At 37.2% G+C, this 24,171-nt stretch overlaps 2 protein-coding genes across 2 annotated transcripts; both read right to left on the bottom strand.

Annotated features, from left to right (window-relative positions):
* Positions 1–4,246: 4,246 nt before the first annotated feature.
* On the bottom strand, positions 4,247–8,551 carry LOC136840945 (uncharacterized). The gene is made up of 4 exons (XM_067107915.1): positions 7,984–8,551; positions 6,213–7,037; positions 5,902–6,057; positions 4,247–5,004 (listed from the first exon to the last, which is right to left on the bottom strand). Exons 1-4 carry the CDS (start codon positions 8,143–8,145, stop codon positions 4,429–4,431), a joined length of 1,719 nt encoding a protein of 572 aa, XP_066964016.1. The 5' UTR covers positions 8,146–8,551; the 3' UTR covers positions 4,247–4,428.
* A 6,478-nt stretch (positions 8,552–15,029) lies between these two features.
* On the bottom strand, positions 15,030–23,762 carry LOC136840946 (uncharacterized). The gene is made up of 5 exons (XM_067107916.1): positions 23,420–23,762; positions 19,710–19,842; positions 17,383–17,514; positions 16,843–17,017; positions 15,030–16,025 (listed from the first exon to the last, which is right to left on the bottom strand). The coding sequence occupies exons 1-5, from the start codon at positions 23,716–23,718 to the stop codon at positions 15,220–15,222; spliced, it is 1,545 nt and encodes a 514-aa protein (XP_066964017.1). The 5' UTR covers positions 23,719–23,762; the 3' UTR covers positions 15,030–15,219.
* Between the last annotated feature and the right edge of the window lie 409 nt (positions 23,763–24,171).

Genomic DNA, 24,171 nt, shown 5'->3' on the forward strand with positions numbered 1-24,171 from the left:
GCAACAGCTTTAATTTTTACTAAACTGTTATCACTAGGTAGGTGAGCGTAAGAGATGACCGTTGATGAGCGGCAACAAGTAATTAGTTTCGAACCCTTGAACAACGGGACTTCGTCTTAAAGAATTGGAACTGGAATAAAATTTAGGCCAAAAGCCATGCGCTGGGAACTGTAAGGTCATTCAGCGCTGAAAATAATGTTGAAACAATTGTTAGGAAAGGGTGGGAAGTAAGATGGAGGAAAGCAGAAATGAACGGAGGTTTAGTAAAAGGTATAAAAGAGGTTGCAGCTAGGGGCCGAAGGCAGCGAAGGGACGCTGCAGCGAGGTATGCTTCCCTTTTGTATTCAAACAGATGTTCAGTTAAATGTATTACATTTTTTTAATTGCCGTAGAATATATATCTTGAAGAGAAAGAGACGAGGGTTTGAGAATAAACCAAGCCATCCTCTGCTAAAATAACAAAGCACCACCTATCTTAAAACAAAAAAATAACAACTAAAATAAGTCAGTGAGCCTTCATCTTATGCCATCCTTCAGTTTCACTTCGAGCCTTAATCTTATTCCCTGTACTTTTAATTTTACTTCCTAAAAATGTCTTACACAGAACGCAGCTTTTTCAAGGCTACTTATAAGTATATCATTATATGTTACTTTAATTCCTTCTCTTACATTTTAAATCATGTTATTTTCCACTGGAGACATTTGAAGTTTCTGTTGCATGTATGCATCAAGCACTCATGTGATCGAAGCGGTATACTAGAAATGACGTTCTTACCCTATCTGAGCTATCAGAGTTTCTGTTGTTGTAATTGTATCTACAATTCATAATGTTCAGATGTCCTTATGAAACAAGTCAAAGACTATCTTAACCAACAGGCAAATTTACTCAAAAGAATTACGATATCTGAAAATAAAAAATCTGAGCTAAGAGAAGCGTAAGAGTTAATAAAAGTAAAACTGATAACAAATGAGCATTGAGACAACTAACAAACGGAATAAGTTTAATAAAATGATAATGATACAATCGGGGGTGGGGAGGAGTGTGTCTGTGTGTACACACGCAGCCAGAGGACTTAAGATTGAAAGAACATGCCATGGTCCAGTCCTTGAACACATTCTTTATATGTAGCACCGTGGTGTATAAGGAAAGGCGAGCAAATCTGACAAGTGAGATTGCACAACCTTCGCAAAGAGCGGCACGCACTCCAATCAATAACGCAAAATGTCATAAATAATGGGATGCTTATCAATTACCATAGAACAAATATTATGAAGGGTCTTACCAGATGACGCAATAGCAGCTTATATTAAAGTTTCTCTTCGACTCTCTTCAAACATTTGTTAATCAGTTAACCAAAATGATCCACAATAAAGTTACCAGTACAAAACACAAGGTCAATCAAAGACGCTTGTATCACCGTTACTGCTGATATGCAAAATGAAGTGAAACTGTGTAACAACTGATACAAAATCCAGCCAATAGATGGCGACACCAGAAAGTGTCCTAACGTTTATGACATAAGACAGATACTAAGAAGCGTCTCATGATAATGATTTCATCTTAGATTTATTACTTGCGTTAATTAAAAGTCTCGCATATTTATTATATTGAAATGCAGACAGCTCATAAATACTCTTGGGTATACACTGGCAAACCTAGCACGTCATGAGAAAAAGTAACTGTACTATAGTCTCGATTTTGTTCCACTACAACTTGTTGATAAGGCAACTCGCCTCTTGCATACAGTAGTTCGTTTACAAAACAGAAAGATAGGCACATATACTACTGAATTGTTGGTTGAACGTTCTTTTGTTACTGTAATGGGCTACGGGAAATAAAGCGAGTGATTCTGTTTTTGCGATCTTGAAAGGCTTGTAATATAATCTTACTAAATAGAAGTATTCAACTTACTGTACATGTTACTCAGGTAGGAAGATTATCAAACGGTACGCTCCTGTCTCGTAAGTTTTTCGTTCACTTTAAATTCCTGAAACCTGACAGCGTTTCCTCCTGCTGAGGTTTGTCTTACTCCATTTACTTTTTTAATAAATATTCAGGACCTTAGAAGTGAAACTTACCTGAGGAACCCTTCATGAACTTTATACCGTTAGCATTCACGAGTTTATAAGCAGAAGTTTCCCGCCTCTTGATCTATGAAAAGACATTCAACAAAATGTGAAATTTAGCTTCCCCTGAGAGTTCCATATAGCTTTATTTTTTTATTAGGAGAATAAAACGATGGAAGAAGTCGATCATAATCTTTCTTTTTAGTATCTGATAACCGTCATTTGTTTATTAATGATAAAAACACTCTTCACAGTCACATTTAAACTAAGGCACAAAGTACTTGCAATTATAATTTGTTCTAAAAGAAATTCGATATTGCCAATCGAGTCCAAGAACTCCAATAAAATCCCTTATAGGTCTTATCACAACAGCTTTCATAGAAAGGGGCGTTGCGTGCTACTGAAGACGCTGTGATCAGAGACAGGACTCAACTGACCAGGTCATTCTGATCTGAATAGCGTCCAGCGGTGTCATTTAAGCGAAGGCCTTGCTACAGATTAACATTACCTTTTCTTCTGTCGGGTATTGTAATGTTTTCCGGTGCTCAAAAAAACCTTGTCTGAACATATTGATCTTTAAATTTCAAATATGTTATGTCAATACTTGAGTCAAATATAGCAATGTGCATATGAAATCTTCTGGTCATTACTGATATTTTCACTCGCATTACAAGGCTTATCGTATATTCTATTAGAAAGGTAATAACCATTGTTTTTTTTCTAAATATCTTTGTTTATTTATCCATAAAAAAATTTTGTCATATATGTGTGTATATATATATATATATGTATATATATATATATATATATATATATATATATATATAGAGAGAGAGAGAGAGAGAGAGAGAGAGAGAGAGAGAGAGAGAGAGAGAGAGAGAGAGAGAGAGAGAGCAGGAAATGACTTCGTTTAACAGGTTATCTTGTTATCTTACAAAAAGAATGAAGAATCGAATTCCGAAGAAAATAGTGGGTGGAGAAACATAAATTGGAAGGAAAAGGGCGAATGACATCCTTTGCACTTCTGTTTCTGTGACATGTGAACTGCACAAATTCAAATGAAAAAAAAAAAGTGAAACAACGGAGTGGCATAGCAAAAGTGATGTAACTTTCCGACCTCTGAAACTTAAGGCAAGCAACATGCTAAGGTTAAGAGGGGATTCACATCTTTTGGGTAAGTTTGGCTGTATCCCTGTAAGTAATACCGACCCAATTCTTGGACAGGGTTAATGGGATTTGAGTCGGGTAGAGGCCTCTCCCTTAGGCAGAAAGGATGCAGTGTCATATAGTAGTTTAGGTTAGGATGTATCCCTGCAAGGACTACTGACACGATCTTTAAGAAAACTAACAGGTCAGTTAAGGTGCCGTCTTAGTTAAGGTTAGGTTAGGTTATGTATCCCTGCAAGCACTACTGGCGTAATATTCGTGTCATTCCACTAAATTTCATTCGTGAATCATCACTTGCCTGTTGTGTTACTCCTTCGGTCTGTCATACCTTAGAGCTAACCTACAAAAATTACTGATATGGAGACAGTGCCCAGTACCGAAATCAGGCGGTCAGAGAAATCTGCAACCTTGAGCAGTATATATATATATATATATATATATATATATATATATATATATATATATATATATATATATATATATATATATATATATATATAATATATATATATATATATATATATATATATATAAACTATGACTGCACTGAACCAAACTGCTCATGGAGTACATGCAATTTCAGCCGTCATTGTGATACACCCCTCCACTTCACAACTCTGCCACCTCTCTTCACCCACAGCACAGATCTCTCTGTACCCCTTTCTTCACAAACTTGTGTCCTGGGCTCTTGTTTACCAAGGTTATTTTGTATTAAAACAGATCACACTTCACAGAGTTAGAGTAGCGTTGAAGAAGAGATCCTCCAACCTTTCTCTTCCTCTTTGTAATTCCCTTCTCAGTATTTTCTTCAAAATTCAACTCCCCCCGACTTTACTTACAAGGGTATATATGAAGTAAGAATTTCTCCTATTCAAGACCTCCACTTATCATCGTGTAGCACCTGCGCATCACAAGGATATATCTCAAGCAACAACAGTGACAGCTACTGAGACACTTGAGCAGGTGTGTAGAGTTGGACCATCATTCCACACTCAGAATAACACACAGGTACTATCAACACTATCCTTTGTTTTTATTGTGAGTAGTCTGTTGAACCAAATTCTTCTTGACAATGAGACTAAAACAACAGATAGCTTATCAATATCTGGTAGATGTTTCCTCCTTAGAAAGGTGTGCATTTAAAAAAATATCTTGGAATTTTAAAACATTTTGCATTCATTATCAAAATATCACTTATTCCTCTTCAGGAGTTTCCTCTGGAGTATCCACTGGAGTATCCACTGGAGTATCCACTGGAGGATTCATTGGAATACAAACGCCACAGTCCTTTATCACAGTTTTCGAAACTAAGTCAAGTTTAGCCACAGCCTTAAGTAATTTTAGACCTACCGTCACATAGCCGATCGTATATGGGAGCTCTTCATCTGCCACTTTGAAATTAAAGTGAAACTTTGTTGAAGTCGTCTCTCCGAGGAGGGCGCCAATCTTCATCTTATCGAAGTAGGTCGTGCAAGGTTCTTCTTCGGCATCATTAGCTAATCCACTGATGATGGGCGTTCCCCCCGTCCCGTCATTGTTTTCATAATCCCCTCCACTCAGACGCCCATTTTCCTTGTCATATTTGAAAAAACGAGTATTCTTCAAAGAAATCCCCTTTTCACCAGAGCACAATAGTAACATTTGTCTCACCAATGGATAGTTCCACGTAAGCCCCACGCACACTCTCCCAGTTAAGTTCTCCTCCGCTACTTCTATTTCCAAGAAGATTGTTGGTTCTGAGGAAGGGATGAGTTTCTTCGCATATTCATACTGGAAAGAGATAAAAGGAGAGGAAGAGGAGTGAGGTGATTAGCAAATCCTAGACGCACTAACATGTCAGATATTTTGAGACAAATATCGCATATAATATTATCAACAGTAAATTTCATGGTGAAATATATCGATTGACTGAAATAAATGGCAGAATTACCGAAGGGACTGTCACCTTCGCATGCACATTTCGGTTTTAGCTGTAACCAGACCGTATTTAAACCACCTCACGTAAATTGGCCATACAACATATCACCAATGACGAGCAATGAAAACAGTCATTGATTACTGAAATGTGTGAATGGGCCAGGTATTTTCTGCAATGCTTTTTGGTTACTGCCAGCCACTTTGTTGAAGTGACCAACACTGGCTAAGACCATAAAAGCACAGGTAAGATGTTTGGTCGAAATGATGGCATTTGATTTTCAAATACGGTAAAGTCTATAATAAGTAAATATCGAGAAGATTCTCAAGTCAAAACGTACACGCTTCGGGAAATTATATCGAATATTATGTTCTATACTACATGCTGAGGCGGGGCGGGGGAGAGATTAACCTTATTGATTACTAGCTGAAAAGTACCAAGGAACACATTCATTTGAATCGTAAATTTCATCATCCAGCGATCCTAGAAACAAAACAAAACAGCAGATAGATAGGCACAAGAGGGATATTCCAAAAAAAAAAAAAAGTAGAATATAAATTTCTCAGTTTAAATGAAGAATTTTGATTTCTAAATTTTATATCTACACGGTTATCGGTAATACACACACCAAACATTTACGATGATTCTAGAAAATCTTACTCCTTGCTTTGGAACTGATGTAGTGATAAACATTTGTTGCGTTAGTCTTATAACTTAATGTTAAAAGAAATAACATTAACACATTTCCATACCGGTACTATGATTCCGTCACTAGGCGGTGTTCCTTCATTCAGGGAGTACAACAAGAGTCGATTGTTTCTAACCGCTACATCAGCCCATTTGCAATCCTTGTTCTCTCCAAATATTGCGTACACTGGTTGTATTCCCTCAGCCAACTTTTTCAGGTCCTGTGGAATAAAATAAGATTTCGTGTAACAGTTTGCTTTCTTTACGTTATTTCAAGTAGAAACAATTATTATTGCAGCTATAATTTATTGACGTCCTAGACAATTCCCTCGGTTATCTAAAAATCTTTCATGTGTTCAGACGTTACTCTCCTTACCATTCTCCAGTGCGAGAGTATGGGTTGCATGGGTGCCGATAATCTTTCCTTTTCAGTGTCAATAAACGCCTTTAAATCCTCCCGGAAGCTAAGCAGATCCTGGCAACACTGGGTTAATACATCTGGAGTAGTCGCATTTGCTGAATCAGTCAACTTCTTCAATCGCTCCTTCACCTGATTCACCTCCAACTCATTTTCTTCTCTTTTCCCGTCGAGGAGAGGTTCCGCCTCTTTAATTAGACGTATGTGACTTCTCACTTTCACGCAGTGCTTGAGACAGAAATCATGTAGTGTTATGTCAACGTCAAATTGCACTTTCACTGCCTCTATTTCTTTCAGGATGTCACTGCCAGTTTCTCCGTACTTCTCTTTAATTCTTTCCATTGCCTCTGCAATTCCAATGATCTTGCAGACCCCACGTGGAGGAATAAGATGGTCTAATACTAAACAGTCTTCGCAAATCCAAACATTACAGGTACAACAGAACAATGCCAAAGGAGTGTCATGGATGTTACATTTCCCCTCTTCTAGAAGAGGATTTGATGGCTGGATTTTGGCAGCTAACGATGACGTCATATCGCTAGAAATGTGCATTTCTTCAATCTTGGTAGATCGACTAACCCTTAATAGTTGATAATTTACAGGAAAACTGGATATCTTATCTGCTTTTTGTTCTTCATTACATTCTAAGCAAATCAACTTATCTGGAAGGTTCTTCTCTATACAACCTGTGCATAACGAATGACCGCAAGATAAGTTTCTCGGCAGTCTGACATCGCCGTAAGTTCCCGAACAACTTGTACATTTCAGCAAAGGTACTGCTATCTGGAAAGAGGTTTTGAAAATTACACTTTGTATATCATCAAAGACTGAAAATTGATGAATACGATAACTACTCAACAATCACACTTTCACTTTTAATTTAGAACTCGTTTCTAAGGAGTAACTATTGAGGAATGGCTGTTATTTTGGCAATTGACGTTTTCACATTCAACTAAGCTGTCATTGACCTGTATTGTTTACCTAACGTGGGGTATAAACAATCAACGAGATGACAGTTTATATACCAAGGTTAAATAAGGATAATGATAGACTGAACATTCCCCCCGTGTTATGAATAGACTTCATATGACTTTAAATTCTTGTAGCCCCAATTACCATTATTTAGAGAAAAAAGAACAACTATTGAATTAAACATAGAAAATGTGAATAGTTTCATCCTGTAACTAACTATTCAGATGGCGAATGTATGACCCTGACTATATTTGGATCTTTATAAAATATTCACATAAAACTGTAAGTTTTCGGGTACTTCAGTTTTCCTGCTCCATTAACAAAACGAAATTTAGTCGATCTGATCTTACACACGAAATATATTCCTTAAAACCGCCACGAAGTACCTTCCTGATGTTTGCAGAATGGTGTTCGTCACAAACAATCGAAGAGGCGGACATAGCCTAAATGAAAACTAGCGTCCCAACGATGGTACACAAGATAAATAAAACAACCGCAAGTAGTATGGTTGCCTTACTCGCAGTCTTTATAGTGAAAGTATATTAGCCGGTCGATGAATGTCGAGTCCGTGAAGGGATACATAAACATACCTGGTTCGCCTAACTCTGTAAATCGATACTTATACAGTATAAAGGGCAAGAGAAATCAGCAGAAAGATTCCGATTCACGCTGTCCTTGGTAGAATGCAGGACAATGAAACATTTGGAATATATGCACACTATTACAGAAATGCACATATGATATGATTCAACCTTACCTCTCTACGCGTAGTCTCAGGTGGATTTGGTTTGGCTCCTGGATACGATTCAACGTTGTCTTTCGCATTATAAGCAACAATTATTGCAACCGCAGAGTCCCTTCGCTTCCTTTTCCTCTTGCTGCCTCTTGATGAGCTAATGCGACACATTAAAGCCCCCATGCATGGAATGTTTGGATGAAGTCCACCTTCACGACCACAATGTTTCTGTTGTTACCCCAAAGCATTTGCCGATAACTTCCAGGGCACTGAACATTCAGCTGTCATGTTACACCTCACTGGACCATGCCACGTCATTGACTGACCGTGAGTTACTTCACGTTTCTACGGTGATGTTAGCGCCAAATAAAGAACTGGTCAAGTTTTCTATTCCCAATCATGACGTATGGATACAGAGATCGTACTTTATTTTTTGCAACCAGACGCCATAGACGGTAAAAGGCAGAACAGAAGGTAATGTGAAAGAACTTGGCATTGTCTTAACAGTACGTTATAACATTTGAGTAGTTGCTGATGTGGTAAAACAGAATCCTCATGTTGCTACAGCTCTCTTTCTCTCTCTCGCTATACCTAGATCCTAGAAAACTGCCCGGGGCCAGAAACTTCAAGGATTTCAGAGTGAGACTCACTACACTCATTTACTTTGCTCTGTCAAAACTGGTCAGTGTAGTCAGTAATATTATTTAGCTGTCTAGTGCCAGGTTGTGACCGCATAACCAGTCTACTCATGCACCGAGGTGTTACAGCCTCTATCATTACCTGTCAAACAGTCAATGGCACCAGACATTCTCACAAAAAGGGTAAAAATTCCCTTTCATTAAAAATGTAACTGGTCAATTCTTGATTTGCAAAATTCAACCTCCTTTGATATTTTCAAATCTAGTTTATTTCTAAAGATGTGATGAATGTGATTACTGTACTTTCATTTTCTGACTATCTAAACTCTTAACAAGAGTTCCATGCATCTGCAACTACAAAGTGAAATACTGTGTACATATCTTTCACAGGGAGATGGGTGTTATTTTTCTTGGTGTCAAAGTCTCTTTAGATAGGGCATCTTGCTCTTACAGTTCCTACGACACCAAGAACAGAACCCAGCAAAACTTTGTTCCTCAAGCCCTATTTCTAATCTTATATAACCACTCTAATACTTCTAGCATTATTTGAGGAGAGAACTGAATTCTCCAATAGCTAGTAAAACACACATTCAAGATGATTACATACTTTATATTGGAGTGTAACAGAATTTTCTGTAATGCTGTTAGAATTGCATGGCATTCTGCTCTAAAAATTCTTAACTGATCAGACAAATTTCCATTTGAGTGGATTTAGCCTGTTTTGCAATATTTATTTGCATTACTCCACACCACCTACTATTTACTAACAGGTATATTTGTAGTATTAAAAATAGCACCTTTGGCTGTTTAATAGGGATTCTAATTTCTTTAATACATCATACTGCATTTAATGACAAAGTTCTATTGGTTCTCTCTAACCAAAAAGTCACGTGATAAACAAGTCACTTGCTTGAGTCACTGAGGTTTGGTACCAAGGTAAAGTTACAGGTTAAAGAGATGTATTGCCCACTCACCGGGCTGTAGACCCACACATTTCTTTCGGCAATGGGGATAAATGTGGGATTGGTTAAAAGTTGAGTTAAATAAATAGACTTAACATTTGTGCATCTAAGAAAAATCAAATTTACTCTAAAAATGATAGTTTGTTCCTTCAAGGTAAGCAAACCGTTGTCTTGACAGAGGAGGAACTTTTAAGTAGGAGGTTTTATCTGGAAGGAATTGACTGGTTTGGTACAATAGCACCCAGAACCTACAAGTTCATAGACTTTTGACAAGTAGTAAGACTATGATAGAACGCTCCATCACTACCTAAATATGCCATCTTCCCAGCCATGTGGATGAGCAGGGGAAAAATAATTCCTACAACCTCCTACATAGCCTGGCTTATACTGTGAAAGGTCAAACTTAACTTTAAGAAGAACTGCAGTAACCCTGTTTCTCTTGTCTATAAACTGGAAACAGCTTAAAAAGTAGCAATTATTGCTGTTCCAGAACATAAAAAATAATGCTTTATGTATGGGCCCCTCCTCCTTTTTTAGAGGGTGGAGGGAAAAATATATTCTGGGGCTGTAATCCTTGAACAGGTGCTAAACAGTATAGCACACTGCATCTGGCGGGACATGCCCAAAAAAGGGTTGGACAGTCAAACAGTCAGGACAAGTGCAAAGCAGGAAAAGGAACCATACAACAATCACAGCCACTTGACTGACCCAAGACCAATCAAGAACCTTGGACAAGATGTTTTCCTTGTTCATAAGGGGCTTAAATAGCAATGCAATATCCTGGTCAACCACCACAGGGTTTGGGGAGAGAAACCAAAGGGGCTGAGTGCCCTTTAGTGGAAGGTGGAAGGTGGTCTAAACACCAATGCCACCTAAACAATAAGGAAAGGGCAAATCTTGATCTTCGTGGGTTATGAGGAAACGAAATTGTTCCCCTTACTAGATAGAACTGGAATATATAATTTAGGCCAAATGCTGAGACCTGTGAGGTCATTTACCACTACCACTGACAGAGTGATTGAGAGTGAAGGTTTCACTGGAAACTTAGAGGACACCTGAGAGAATCTGTAGGCTACAAGATTCTTACCATCTCGAGAATGATTCCAAAGAAGGAAAGCCAGCCTGAGAACTCCCAGAGGAGAATCCTCACCTCCAGTAGAAACGAACACACTTAATATCTCCCAGTTCAGCAATTATTAAGGTTCCCACCAAAGGGAAGAAGAGAACTCGGGCATGGGACAGGTTGCAAAATGATATAGAAAGGCACAAATTCTTCACCACATGGAATAAGCTAAACCTGAGATGTGTCTCCTGAAAAGCAAGAAACCTCTAACAAGGGGTAAGAGGGAATACAGGAGGGAAACCCAACAAATCCCTACCGAGAAACTTGCAGTCCAGTCACTGGGAATATATTTTGGTTCCCTACTTTCTTACTGTACAATCAGAGAAATGTAAGAGCAGGCACAATATCATTATTGATGGCACCACTAGATGGATGAGGGCCATGGGGCACAAGACTTTCCATGGACAACAAGAGAATGGACAACATAGTCAATCTCATGCAAGCAGTCATGAGCAAATATGAGCACCCGAGAGTGATCATGCTCATGAACAGTGCCTGTCTAGGCCAGTCTCGGATCAGATTGAACTTCTGAAAGGTACCCAAGAAAAATAGCTCCTAGATGCTATGGTCAGGTACCAGCCATGTTTTGTTACATGAGAACAATAGTTCCACAGGACATCATCATCCTGGAAACCTACAACAGAATTGAAACATCAAACTTCTGTAGTGGGGAATGTTCATGCCTAGGACACTACCAGACAGGGAAAAATCATGACTAATACTAGGCACCAATCATCATACTGGGCATCCTGGGATTGGTATCTGGGACTGATCATACTTGTGGCTAGTACCTGGGAATGTTTGCCAATGGATGTCATCATACTGGGCATTCCTGGGTTCCCAGACATCTGGGACTGATCAGAAACTTGTGGCTGAAGTACCGTTTGTGCCCAATGATACAGTTTGAGCTTGTGGATGGTATGGAAAGATCTGGTACCAAAATGTGCTAGTGGTACCAGAATGATCATTCTCAGTACAGGTCGAACCATCCCAGACAACTGGTGACAGGCACAGGATGGAACAATTCGTGTGCCAGTAGAGTGCAGGTCTGAAATAAGACACGTTTGTGCCCTTTATGGATGGCACTTCCAAAGAAACAGGTTTGAAAAACAAAAGGTCTAGCCAGACCTACAAAATATGGGCACTGGAAAATGTGAAGAGATCCAATGGTGAACTTATGAACAATTCAGCACAACAGAAACCCAAGAAAAAAGGTGAACTTATTGGAGAGAGGACGTATTCCTATCCCTTCCACATTCAGGGGACCAGAAAGGATCAGAGAGAGGTGGGGAGGTAGAAGAGAGGCACAAGTGAAGAGCAGAGTCTCAGAAACAATGCCCACTAAGACATCATTCATCTCTCCCACAGTTAAAAGAGAACATTCCACAGCAAGCAACAGGAACATCAGAGGGGTCGGCTGCTGATACATGGATCCCACAAGTGGGAGGAACAACAGGAAGGCTATTAGCTGAAGCTAAAAATCCCAAGACAAGGGGCTCTCTAGGCTACATAAAGTTGGTCAAAGCCCCCAGTAACCCTAGGGACATTTAAAAACATGCACAGGTGTTACAGAAGTGTGAGCACCAGGGGAATGGAATTATCAGTATGTGAATGTCCTCCAAAATCAGTTTGGACCTTCACCCAAGAAGAGCAGGAACGTAAAGGTCTTGAGAGCAACCAAAATCCCTACCATCAGCCAGGTAAAAGGGGAGAATGGCAAGGGAAGACTAAACAAGGGAAATCATAAATAACCATCTGACAGTGCTGACAAAGAGAACACTGCCAGAAGTGCACTACACAGGAAAACAGAATATATAAGAAAACATAACAGTAACACCTCAACTAGACAGATGGTTCGGGGTCTAACCTCCTGATAAGTAAGAAAATACGATACCCCACAGCCGGGGTAGCAATCATGCAAGAATTCTTTCCTCTCATTTTGCAGCATTATTTCATTGTAACTTTTGATAAAGGTAATAATAATCATCAATAACGTAGTGTAAATCCCCACATTTACACGTAAATATCTCAGTTTAGTTGTGGATTACTTGTGAATTGTCACTTTCATATCCAATCATATGTCTGCATGTCTGCTTACTCTTTCTCTCTTGCATTGTGTACCAGTATTTTATTTTAGTTTTTATAAAGTTAATATCCTTTAATAAAATGTAATTACAGTAATATAACTGTGTTAATGAAATATACTGCATTACATAATTATGCAGAGTTTCAGCTAATAATATACAAATGCCTAAGCTCAATAGCTTCACCATGTTGCAGATGGTGAAAGGATTTTGTAAATTTTTGTATGCCATACAAAATGAAAATATTGCTGCAATAAGCACTGCATTTTTCATCTAAATTAGGATGAGTGTTCATTTTATTATTAATATGGAGACACCAAAGTGAAAGTGCAAAAATGTAGTTACTCTTTTGTCAGAAAATCAGCGAACAAATGCACATACACACTTCTTATATGCCTGCATATACTGTTGCATTCACTGATGTACTAAACAGCTTGCAAGACCTTCCTCAAATATTGTCATTTTGGTACCTAAATAGAAAAAGAATCATCATAAAAATTAATGGTGTGAAACAGTGGCTATTATGCTCATGGCTAGACTAACAAAACTCAGAAACATTCCAACTTCACACTTCCTCCCAACAATCATAACCTTCAAAAGATGGTACAGTATACACAATTTGTATAACACCCCACTCCTCATTTAAAAAATATTTGTTTCACAATATTTCTCACATAAGAAAATTGTAAAAAATCTACAGTCCAATATTGTGGGACAAAAAACATGTCTAGCAGCAGCAAATGCAACAATGACAGGCAAAGTAATCCTCTAAAAACATAAGATATTGTGTAAAAGCTTTGCGTTTGATTGTGCTGACAAATGCACTGAATTATGGTAAAATTTTATATTCTAATCTTCAATATATATTTCTGTCCGAATTAACTGGCATTTTATTACATTCAGTTCCACTGAACACTGAAATGGATATTATGCTTATGTCAGAGTTAGTCAGGAATTGTACGATTAAAAGGACTTCGTATAATTTTTATATTGTCATTTTTGCATTCTTCTTGTAGATGCACTGTGTGTATTTATAAATCTATCCCCTACGGTGAATATAGTAGCACTAATAAAGAACATGTCATTCAGAAAAACTCCTTGGAAACTAAATAAATTAGATCAGTGGTCTGGTTATGACTTAATATGTTATGAATTATACTTTACAGCATGTGTGCGTCATTCTTTGAAGAAAAAAATTAAACTTTGTATGGCTGCATAGTCAATTAATTTGCCCTGATGCACATCCTTGAAAATTAACCATCTACATAAAACCTAGGAATAAAATAATTAATTTTTTACACTATAAGAATATGATAATCATTATTAAAAAAATTAACTTGGCAATACTGTAAGTGGAACACTGATTCATTCATACAAAAGAGAGAAAGTAGCAGAGCAAAAACACAACCAAGGATTGGCACAGAAAAAAATACAAGTTACATGTGTTCATTATTCAAGGTTTTAGCATATTTGCATATGCAGACATAAATGATCACATACTGGTAAGAACAGCAATTTCTTTATAAGGCAGGCAAACACATGATGGATCAGTTACCCTGAAAACAATGAACCCATGCTTTCACGTTTAAACAGGGAAGTATTGGTTGTGTTTATTTCAGCATCTGATATGTCCAATATGATTACTGTGTTATTTCACTAAGTAAGAAATAGGAATTTCATCTTTCCAGACTCAGATATACCCCATAAGTAACGAAATCCAATAATATGAAGTCGGTTTAGTTGAGGTGACAACACACACAGAATTGTTTTTATCCGAGATACAAACCTAAGTCTTCACAAGAGTTTCACTTATGTAAAGTCCACAGGCTTGCAGAAGAATAATTACTGTTCCAATCAACACATATGCTCACCCAGAAAACTTTGTTGATCTTGTATCCCTGACGCACACAAAAACCAGTAACTGAAATATAAAGCTTCTCAACTAAAGCCACAGACCCACCAACAGAGCAGTGATCACAAGTGTATGGGCAATCCAATCAAGACATACAATCAAGGAAACTGGATATGAATGTATTCTTGAATACAAAATTTTTCAATTTTAATTAGTATAGCCCAAATCAGAACAAGAATCTTTAGGATAAATAGTACCCTTTACTTAAACCAGTTTTTACTTTACTTTGTGCATAGACAATACTGTCAGGGCATCAACTTAAAACTATATTTACATATCAACTGTCAAGAAAATAGACACAGTTCATAAATGTAAGGCTGTTAGAACTATCTATAATGAAAGAATATATTATGTAAAACTTCATTTATATACCACAGCATATACAACTCAAATACAGTATATTAAAACATCACTGTTGATACGAAACATAAAATTCTTGCATCTGAAAAACTTCAAATTTACATAAAAATAACAACATCCAAGGAATTTACTGTTTTTTAACAATATACACATGCACATTTCTAATGTGAATCAACAGTTAATACATCGTATGATTATGCTGAGGACCAGTATAAGTTACACCTACACCACCTTGCAGAAGGTGAGGCTGACCTGAAGGTGCAGGTCCACTTTGAGCTACAGAATGAGCTGGTATAATGGTACCAGGCTGAAATTGCTGCATGTTATGCTGAGCTGGGAAATTGCCTCCCTGTGTGTTGGCAGTCTGAACTCCCCCGCCCGGAGAGACCGGAAGAGAAATCAAATTAGACATGTGACCAAGGGATAGGTAATAGGAAGGCATATGTCCTCCCACAGAGTGAAGATTTAGAGGAATTGGTTGCGGCTGCTCACTCCCACCCCCACCCTGGCCTGTTCCACCACCACCTGTCTGGAGATTAAGTGGCTGTTGCTGAGGTTGCTGTCCAGCAGCTGGATTGAAAGCTGCTCCTGTATGAGCATTGTTACCCAAGTGCTGCAGACCAAGGACACTTAATTGTAGGTTTGCTGGAAGAGGATGTGGATGAGGCTGTTGGCCTCCCATATAACCACCACCCATTTGAGCTGCATGACCTGTTGAAACTGCAACACCCACAGAAGATGCTGAAGCTTCATTTGGTGTTGTGGTTCTACCTGCTGAATTCTCTTGGACGCGAGGTCGGGGCCGAGATTGCTTGGTGGCTTTCTTTTTAGTAACCTGAAGAGCACCTGATGCTTCCAAACTTTTCCGAAGATCTGATAATTTTCTTTTCACAGTATTGAAGTCCATCGACTTGAATTCCTCATGGAATACTTTGAAATATAACCACGACTTGACTTTTGCATCATAGTCTTTTATCACTTTATCTGAAAAATAACATAATAATATTACTGAAAATTACATCAATGTAATTACAGACTACAGTAAACCCCCCGTATTTGCATTCTCACGTATTCACGGATTTCTCTGTGGAACGTATCTACCCATTATTTGCGGAAAATTCGCCCATTCGCGGTATTTTTCACTGGGAAATATTCACTAATTACTGTATTTTCATATCATTTTCATGACTAAATGCACTTTTTGTGATAAAACTATTAAAATACTCATGTATAAGGATTTTTAGAGAGTTTTTCTTGTGTTTAAACTATCAAAATAGGCAATTCTAAGTGTTTTTAGAGGGGTTTTAAGTATTCACGGATTTTAGCTATTCGCAGGGGGTGCGGTACGCATCCCCTGCGAATACCGGGGGTTTACTGTAATGTGCTTTTCTATTCTTTATTTCACAAAGCATATCGGAACAACCTCACTGTCCTGGTGCTGGACACTATGAACCATACCATATTCCAAACATAAATCCAAATCAACAAAAAGCAACATTCTAAAGGAATGTCTCCTTTGGGATATTACAGAGGCAATGTAATATGGGATTTTTATCTTCATTTAATATTAAATATCAACAATACTAAACTAAATTCACATGCAAGACACTGTAGTCAAGATTATATTTGTAATAGCATTATCCAGTGAATATGAAGTTTTGTTCAATAAATCAAAGCCTTCATTTCACTACAGCTAAAATGCCTGGCAACAGAAATCAAAGGATTAGTAAAATAACAAGTCTGTATATTCAAATAATAACCTCATGTGTATAATCACACAAAGGAATATGTCTCTACTTACCACTTTCTTGATCAATGGCCTCTGGCTCATATTGCTGGAGGAAACTTTTATGAAGCTTTGATATGTTAACATCTGGTCCCTGATTTTTATCAGTCTTAATAAAATCGCTACCATTTGGACCCGACAACATTTTCAAAATATGATGTTTAATTAATGTTATCAACTCTGGTGTTACCTGTGAAAATGTAACAATTAGTTTTAATTCCTGTATCACACCAAGTAGCAAACAAAGTTCATAAATTACTCAAAACTTCAAACAGCATTCATCAAAATAGGATGTGTTTAAATCCTACAGTTCCATATGACGTAGCTTCATTTTTCATGTTCTTACCTATCTGTGTTTAGTTTTATTTATACAGTATACACACATAATCTGATGTTTGACAGGACCTTGGCTGAATTAATCTGGTCATAAGAGGCTGTAATTCAATATAGAAAAAATATACAAATGTGAACTATACATAAGATTCCAGGAAAATGGATATAAAACACTAACACAAATTATGAAATACTTACCACTGTACTTAAACTACACCTTACCTTTTTGGGACGATTCTGATGGCGGCCTCTATTGTCTTTAGGAAAGAGTATATTCTGTTCATGCTTTATGCAAAGCGTTCGGATTTTCTTATCCGATATTCCATGGATATTGGCGAAAGCTTTTTTACACACCTGAAAAAAGGTACCATTATTATATTCCGTGAATATTGGCAATAGCTTTTTTACACACCTGAAAAAAGGAACCATTATGACAAAGAGTCAAGACACACAATCACTGTAAACCATCAGCAAATGTTATGTCCATAGTGTATACAGTAAAGAGTTTTACCAATACTGTTCTATTTTTCTACTTACCACATTTACTTAATCACATGTGCAACGCAAATAGCCTCTGTGAAATTCCACCGCTCATATCTTTCCTTAGCACCACCTTCCATAAACTTCCATTCACTCACAGCCTCTCATCTCACAGCTCTCATTCAAATAGGTCTAAGTTCTTCAAACTCTTCTAGTGCCCACAGGGCCTGCTGACACTATTATGAACCATTCTCTCAGGTGGAGGTGGGATGGGTGGGCAGAGAGGGGGAGGGTGGCATGTTCAAGTCATCTCCATCTCTTCATCATTACACATCATTTATATAATGTATACAAACTTCACAATATTGCTCAAAATATCATTTCTCACCGTATCCTGCCATCTCACTATTAATAGTCTTCTTTCAACTTTATTCTCAAAGAATTTCATGAAAGCTCTTTGCATCACAAAGCACTGGGAGACAGCAATGATGATGGAGATAATGCCTATCAATCACCTGCTTTGGGTACCATATTGGCTGGCAGCCATTACAAGTGATGGGGACCAGTACCAGACACAGGTGAAAGGTCACCAAACAGGTCAGCCCTCTTACCTCCAGAATTCCTGGCATGTGAACAATCACAATCATGCTCAATAACCACTTTATAACTCTCATGGGGAGAAGACTTTCAAGACAATCAGCATACAGAAAACAAGAGCAAGAGGAACAACTATACCTATGACCACATCTTTCTCAGTGTGAACAAATACTTTTTCTATGCTGCACTAAATGGTATACAAGCAAATAAAATCATACACGTGAAAATTGATGTGCAGAGCTAAGATCAAACTGTCTGGTTGGTTTCACAAAAATTACCCATGTTCAGCCATGCAAGCCACCTGAACAGTGTGCATACACTGCTTGGTTTAATGAGAATGCCAAGTGGCAACTGGCTTACTGATTAGGTGGAATAGGGGGGATGAAAGGGGTAACCAAGTCTACTGGGTATAGGTAGATAGAAAACCATGCACTGAACTGACCTCAGTCATGTGGCTTGTTCTCTCAACTGTGATCAGTTTCTTGTACTATAGAGCAGAGATGTGTTCACTCAATAGCAATTAAAGAAAGTGAGTGTTCAATGAAATGAGTGGCTAGGACTTCACTCCAATACTCACCCCACACACACACACACACACACACACACACACACACACCTGTGACTAACAGCCTTCTCTTGGGTTTTGTATTATTACAGCTTTCTCTTGTGCTATTACAGCTTTCTCTTGTACTATTACAGCTTTCTCTTGGATTTTTATTACAGCTTTATCTTGGATTCTGTATCATTACAGCTCTCTCTTGGATTTTGTAGTATTACAACTCTCATTTGGATTTTGTATTATTAAGCTTTCTCTTGGATTTTGTATTATTAAGCTTTCTCTTGGATTTTGTATTATTACAGCTCTCCTGGATTTTGTTTCATTAAGCTTTCTCTTGGAGTTTGTATTGTTACAGCTTTCTCACTGATTTTGTAGTATTACAGCTCTCTTTTTGGATTTTGTTTTACTAAGGTTTCTCTTAGATTTTATATTATTACAGTTCTCTCTCAGATTTTGTATTACAGCTCTCTTTTGGATTTTGTATTATTACAGCTTTCTCTTGGATTTTGTATTATTACTTCATTATTCATACCAATATTACTGTACAGTACTGTTAATTATTTTACGTAATTTAATAAGTTTCTTAAATTTTTACAAGAGAGAGAGAGAGAGAGAGAGAGAGAGAGAGAGAGAGAGAGAGAGAGAGAGAGAGAGAGAGAGAGAGAGAGAGAGAGAGGTATTATTGATAATATATTTAAGGAAGAGAATACTAAAACGTAATCTCTGAAGCTTTGTTGCACTTTAAAAATACATGAGCCCCTCAACTCGGTCACAACTTGTTTTAAATTATATAACAGTTGTATGCCTTCTAGTACTTTCAGAACAATTAAATTTTAGATGTCAAATTTCTGAACTTGAGATGTTAAGGAAAGTAAGTGAGAAAAAAAAAGACTTGAACATTCCTTTTACTAACCTGAATCTCTTTTCCTTTTATTCTCACATAATATTTATAAGAACAAGTCCTACGTTCTGAGACTGGTTGTCGCTTTCGTTGAATGTCATGCCTTCTAATCAAACCATAAAGGTAGGCATTTTGTTCATCATAACTGAAAAAGAATAGATAGCTAAATTATATATGTGAAGATAAATTTTACAAAATACATTGCATAATCTTATTTCCACAAATGGACTTTATATCTCGCTACACAGTTACACAGTCCTGTTTTCTAATTTCAATTTCATCAACTAATCATGTAAAATTCAACACAGACAAAAAATGGTATTTTTCAATGAACACACAATACACTGATGATTGACAAAGTATACAGATCTCTACTAAAACTATATATACATAGATATCATTAAAAGTCTGAAATGCAAAACACTGTAATGAGACCTCTTTAAAATGTACCATGAATTCACACATTCTCAACATTTTAAACATGATTTCCTTATCTTCTAGTGATTCTTGCCCACCATATGTCAGGAAATTAGCTATTTTTATTGCTGTTTTCAATAAACACTACAATATTAATTTAGAAAACACTATAGTCTATAATCAACATATTTTTTAATTACTTCTGGAGATCATGGGGTAAGATGTGGTACTGCAAAATTGGACAGGTTGTGTTAACAACTTATAAAATAATATAAAACTGAATTCAACAATACCTGAGAAATTTAAGTCTCAAAAACCTCATGCTTACTTTTTCTCAAATATTTCCTAACAGCAGAGTAGGAGAGTTATAAGTACTGTATGGAAATTTAGCAAAACGTGGCAATTCTAAAGATAAATTGCATTTTTTCATAGATATAAAACTTCAAGACTTTTATAGGCTACATGATTATTCTTGGTAGGTACTGGTTTAGTCACTGAAGCCTGTTAACCCATTGAAAGATTTTTACAAGTACAGGTACATTATACCCACTTTTTCCTTTTATATTTTCAGAAAGGCACAAATTAACTCAATACATCAATTATGGGCAAACGAGGTTATTTGAGCACGTTTCATTCTAGAGCATGAACAAGGTAACTGTACTATATTTACTACTATAGGCTATATTTACAACTAAAGTCATGTAACACCAATTTCACTAAGTACCTGGCATCAGTAGCCATGGTCATCATCATCTTTACAGGGTTAACAGTCTCCAAGTATTAGTGATTTTCTTCCTAAATAAAAGTTATTTTTTGCTAAGTATGAAGCTGCTCTCCCTATACAGTGGCAATTCTAGGACATATAATCATATATATATAGTGTATTGTGTTCATATGTAATAGCAACCTCATTCTATAATGCATGCAGACCATTATAGAGGCATGAACTGCAGTTTGAGAAACATCATCATAATCATTATTATTATTATTATTATTTTATTATTATTATTTTTATTAGTACATGCTATAAACTCTTAATAACATTGTGTGTTTGCATGTGCAAACTCACTCTCTCTGCCTGATTGGAGCTAAAGCCTGTTGTTTGCAGGTTAATTTCATCACTTAGAAGCAATAACTATGTTTAACACTAATGTAAGCCATTTTTGTTGCTGAATGCTGGTGCTACCTAAATCATTAGCCACCCAAATCCAAAAGGTCAAGGTTTGAGACTAGCCTTTCAATTTCAAACATCTAAACAAAGTCTGCACTTTGGCTAACAGTCTGAAATTATTTTTCTTCGCCACTAACGAGATAACCATCTAGAACTGTTTCTTCAACCACAAACTAGATACCCACCTGGAATTACCTTTCTTCAACCACAAAATAGATAACCATCTGTAATTATTTTTCTTCTACCAAAACATGATGAGTGCAAGTTATTAATACTACATACAAAATAGTTATTACATGTTGAAATTTTTTAATTATGCCATTATAAGGTGATTAATCAAACGAGCTCCATTAGAGAAACGAAGTTGTAGCCTCACAGTAAAACAAGAGGTACAGCTTTATGCCAGTTAGATACTGTGGTTTTACCAGACAGGCACTCCTGCTTCAACTGTCTCTCAAGGAGGAACATTTTTATTTCCTCTGGAGATGGAGCATAGGAAATTAATAGTTATTTTTATACAATAATTAATTCTCTATGCATTCCCTCTTTCTCAAGACTTCCTCTCTACACTATGGCCTATAGGCTACATGAGTATACTTTTAATTTTGTCATGACTCCATATCTGCTCAATTATTTCTAAGATAATGTACTTTTAATTTAAACTTTTCACTGCATAATTTTTGTTAGGCCTAAATGGTCTGTAATACTTCATACTTGGTTATATTTATATTTATAGTTGCATAAACACTTGCAAGTGATTTGCCTATTTAAACTCCAGGCCTTTAGCCTATGTTGCACATGAAATGAGAATATGTTTAATATGGACCTTAATCTTTAGTTATTTTTTCCATTTTCAGATTAATGGGCTAAAACAAAGAGGACTCAGCCAAATGGTCTGGGATTTGTGCTGAGAATTTATAGTAGTACTTTTTGCCATACTGTCTATTTCTAAAAGTGTCTAAACTGAAATTTTATAACATAAGAGTTCATCTAGAATTTCCATAAAGTGCTCAGCCTTCAAGGTAGCAAGTGTCCCCTCCCATACCACAAAGAGTTTCATACTTTTGTTGAAGACTTTGCTGTCGCTAGCACCCTCAACAAAGTACGGTTCTAAAAGTTAAAGGTGAACAACAGAGTACAGTTCTAAAAGTTAAAAGTGAACCAGTTGCAGTCAAATGCTGGGACATATGAAGTCATTCAGTGCTGAAACTGAAACTGACATTAAATTGGTTTGAAAGGTGTAACAGGAGGAGAACCTAACAGTTACACTATGACACAATTGTTAGATGGTGGAGGAGAGGGTTCAAAGTAAGATGGAAGAAAGAATATGAATGAAGGTACAGTAAAAGGGATGAAAGGAATTGCAGCTAGGGGGCGAAGGGACACTGCAAAAAAATCTCAAGTAATGCCTACAGTGCCCCGCATGAGGTGCACTGATAGCACTACCCCCTACGGAGAACTGTGGGGTCAAGGACCCTTCCTGGGTTAGGACTCAACACCCTCATTTATGTCAAATTAGGCTGCATCCCTGCATTCTACTTTAAACAAGGGCAAAGCAATCCCACCCCCACCCAAGTAAGAACCTAATTTTCTGGGTTAGGTTAGGTTAGGATGTATCCCTGTACTTTACTTTAGCACTTGTGGCATTCTAGGGTATCATTTCAGGCAGACAGGGGTCTCAGGGAAGCTTCAGCCAGGTAAACACCCAGCATCCAACGTTTGGGTACATCATTGTATTTCTCTCATATCTGATCCCACTAACCAAACACTCTGGTTTTCACCGGGAAGCTCCTGTTACAGTTACAAAATGGGGGATGCCAGGGGATGAATTATGGGTGAAAATGTATTTCGTACAAGAATTAATGTCAAATTCATCAGAGTTACATGAAAACTAATGGAAAACACCCAGGCTAGTCATATTTAACGTTGAACTTGATTAGGCAACAGGGCAGCCTAAACACAGTAGTTTGTCTATGCTCAAGCCTAAACGTTCTATTCAAAACATCTGGGCAATGCCTGTAACAGTCAGCAGGGCACGGCTACAATTAGGGTACGGTAGGCCTGAGGCCTACTATGCGGTGGTATACCTATTAAACAACGCGCCAAAATTGAAATCACACAAACTGTTTATTACCTGTTAAGAGAATAATATCCTCTAAAAATCATATTCCTATTTTCGTCTGACACTTGATTGTAACACTTATTTTTACAATTGCAATTCGGTCCAATAGCTCGAGGGCCTACAAGTTCACCCTTGGTATTGACATAGGCCTGGCCTGACAAAATGGCCCTTTTTCTTTTCTCTTTTTTCCAATTTTCTGGGTTTCTCGTACGTTTCTTTTTTTCTTTGGGTGATTCTTGGTGCACTGTGTTTTGTGTGGGGGGCACAAAAGTGGGTTGAGGCACCATGGAGTGGTAGAAGCTGGAAGCCATGTTGATATTTACAAATACTGAACAACGTTCGAAAGAGGTTTTTCTGAATAACATAAAAAAATTCCATAATTATATTTTGATATGATTTGATGACCTTGCTTTTTATTTATAGTAATAAAATAAATCTATACAAAATCACGATAATGTAACAGATTACTCTGTATAGGTGAAAAACATAAATTTTTAAAGGAAATTCAAATCGTCTCAAGCGAACGCATTCATCGTTCCGCCCAAAATGTGACGTCACTCGTAAAGCGAACTGTTATTGGTTGAAGGTCTGCGATCTAGAAAGTCCTTTGTTAGAGGCTGTAGGTCAATACTTGTGTTTCCCTGCTTCCCTCAAATGCGACTCGCGAGGAGAAGCTGAAAGAATAAAAAGGACATATGTTCGCTTACGATATAAACAAGACCACGTGCTTTACGCTCAGCAGCGGTTTGAAACGTTTTCTTCAT

This window comes from Macrobrachium rosenbergii, chromosome 8, assembly GCF_040412425.1.
Source record: "Macrobrachium rosenbergii isolate ZJJX-2024 chromosome 8, ASM4041242v1, whole genome shotgun sequence".
Classification (NCBI taxonomy): domain Eukaryota; kingdom Metazoa; phylum Arthropoda; class Malacostraca; order Decapoda; family Palaemonidae; genus Macrobrachium; species Macrobrachium rosenbergii.

Coding starts and splice junctions, on each gene's coding strand:
- LOC136840945 (XM_067107915.1), bottom strand. CDS start 8,145: ATGGGGGCTTTAATGTGTCGCATTAGCTCATCAAGAGGCAGCAAGAGG. Junction 6,058..6,212: donor TACTCTCGCACTGGAGAATG/GTAAGGAGAGTA, acceptor TTTATTCCACAG/GACCTGAAAAAGTTGGCTGA. Junction 5,005..5,901: donor GTGACGGAATCATAGTACCG/GTATGGAAATGT, acceptor ATCTCTTTCCAG/TATGAATATGCGAAGAAACT.
- LOC136840946 (XM_067107916.1), bottom strand. CDS start 23,718: ATGGCTTCCAGCTTCTACCACTCCATGGTGCCTCAACCCACTTTTGTG. Junction 17,515..19,709: donor TAAAAGGAAAAGAGATTCAG/GTTAGTAAAAGG, acceptor ACCTTTTTTCAG/GTGTGTAAAAAAGCTTTCGC. Junction 17,018..17,382: donor ATCAGAATCGTCCCAAAAAG/GTAAGGTGTAGT, acceptor ACATTTTCACAG/GTAACACCAGAGTTGATAAC.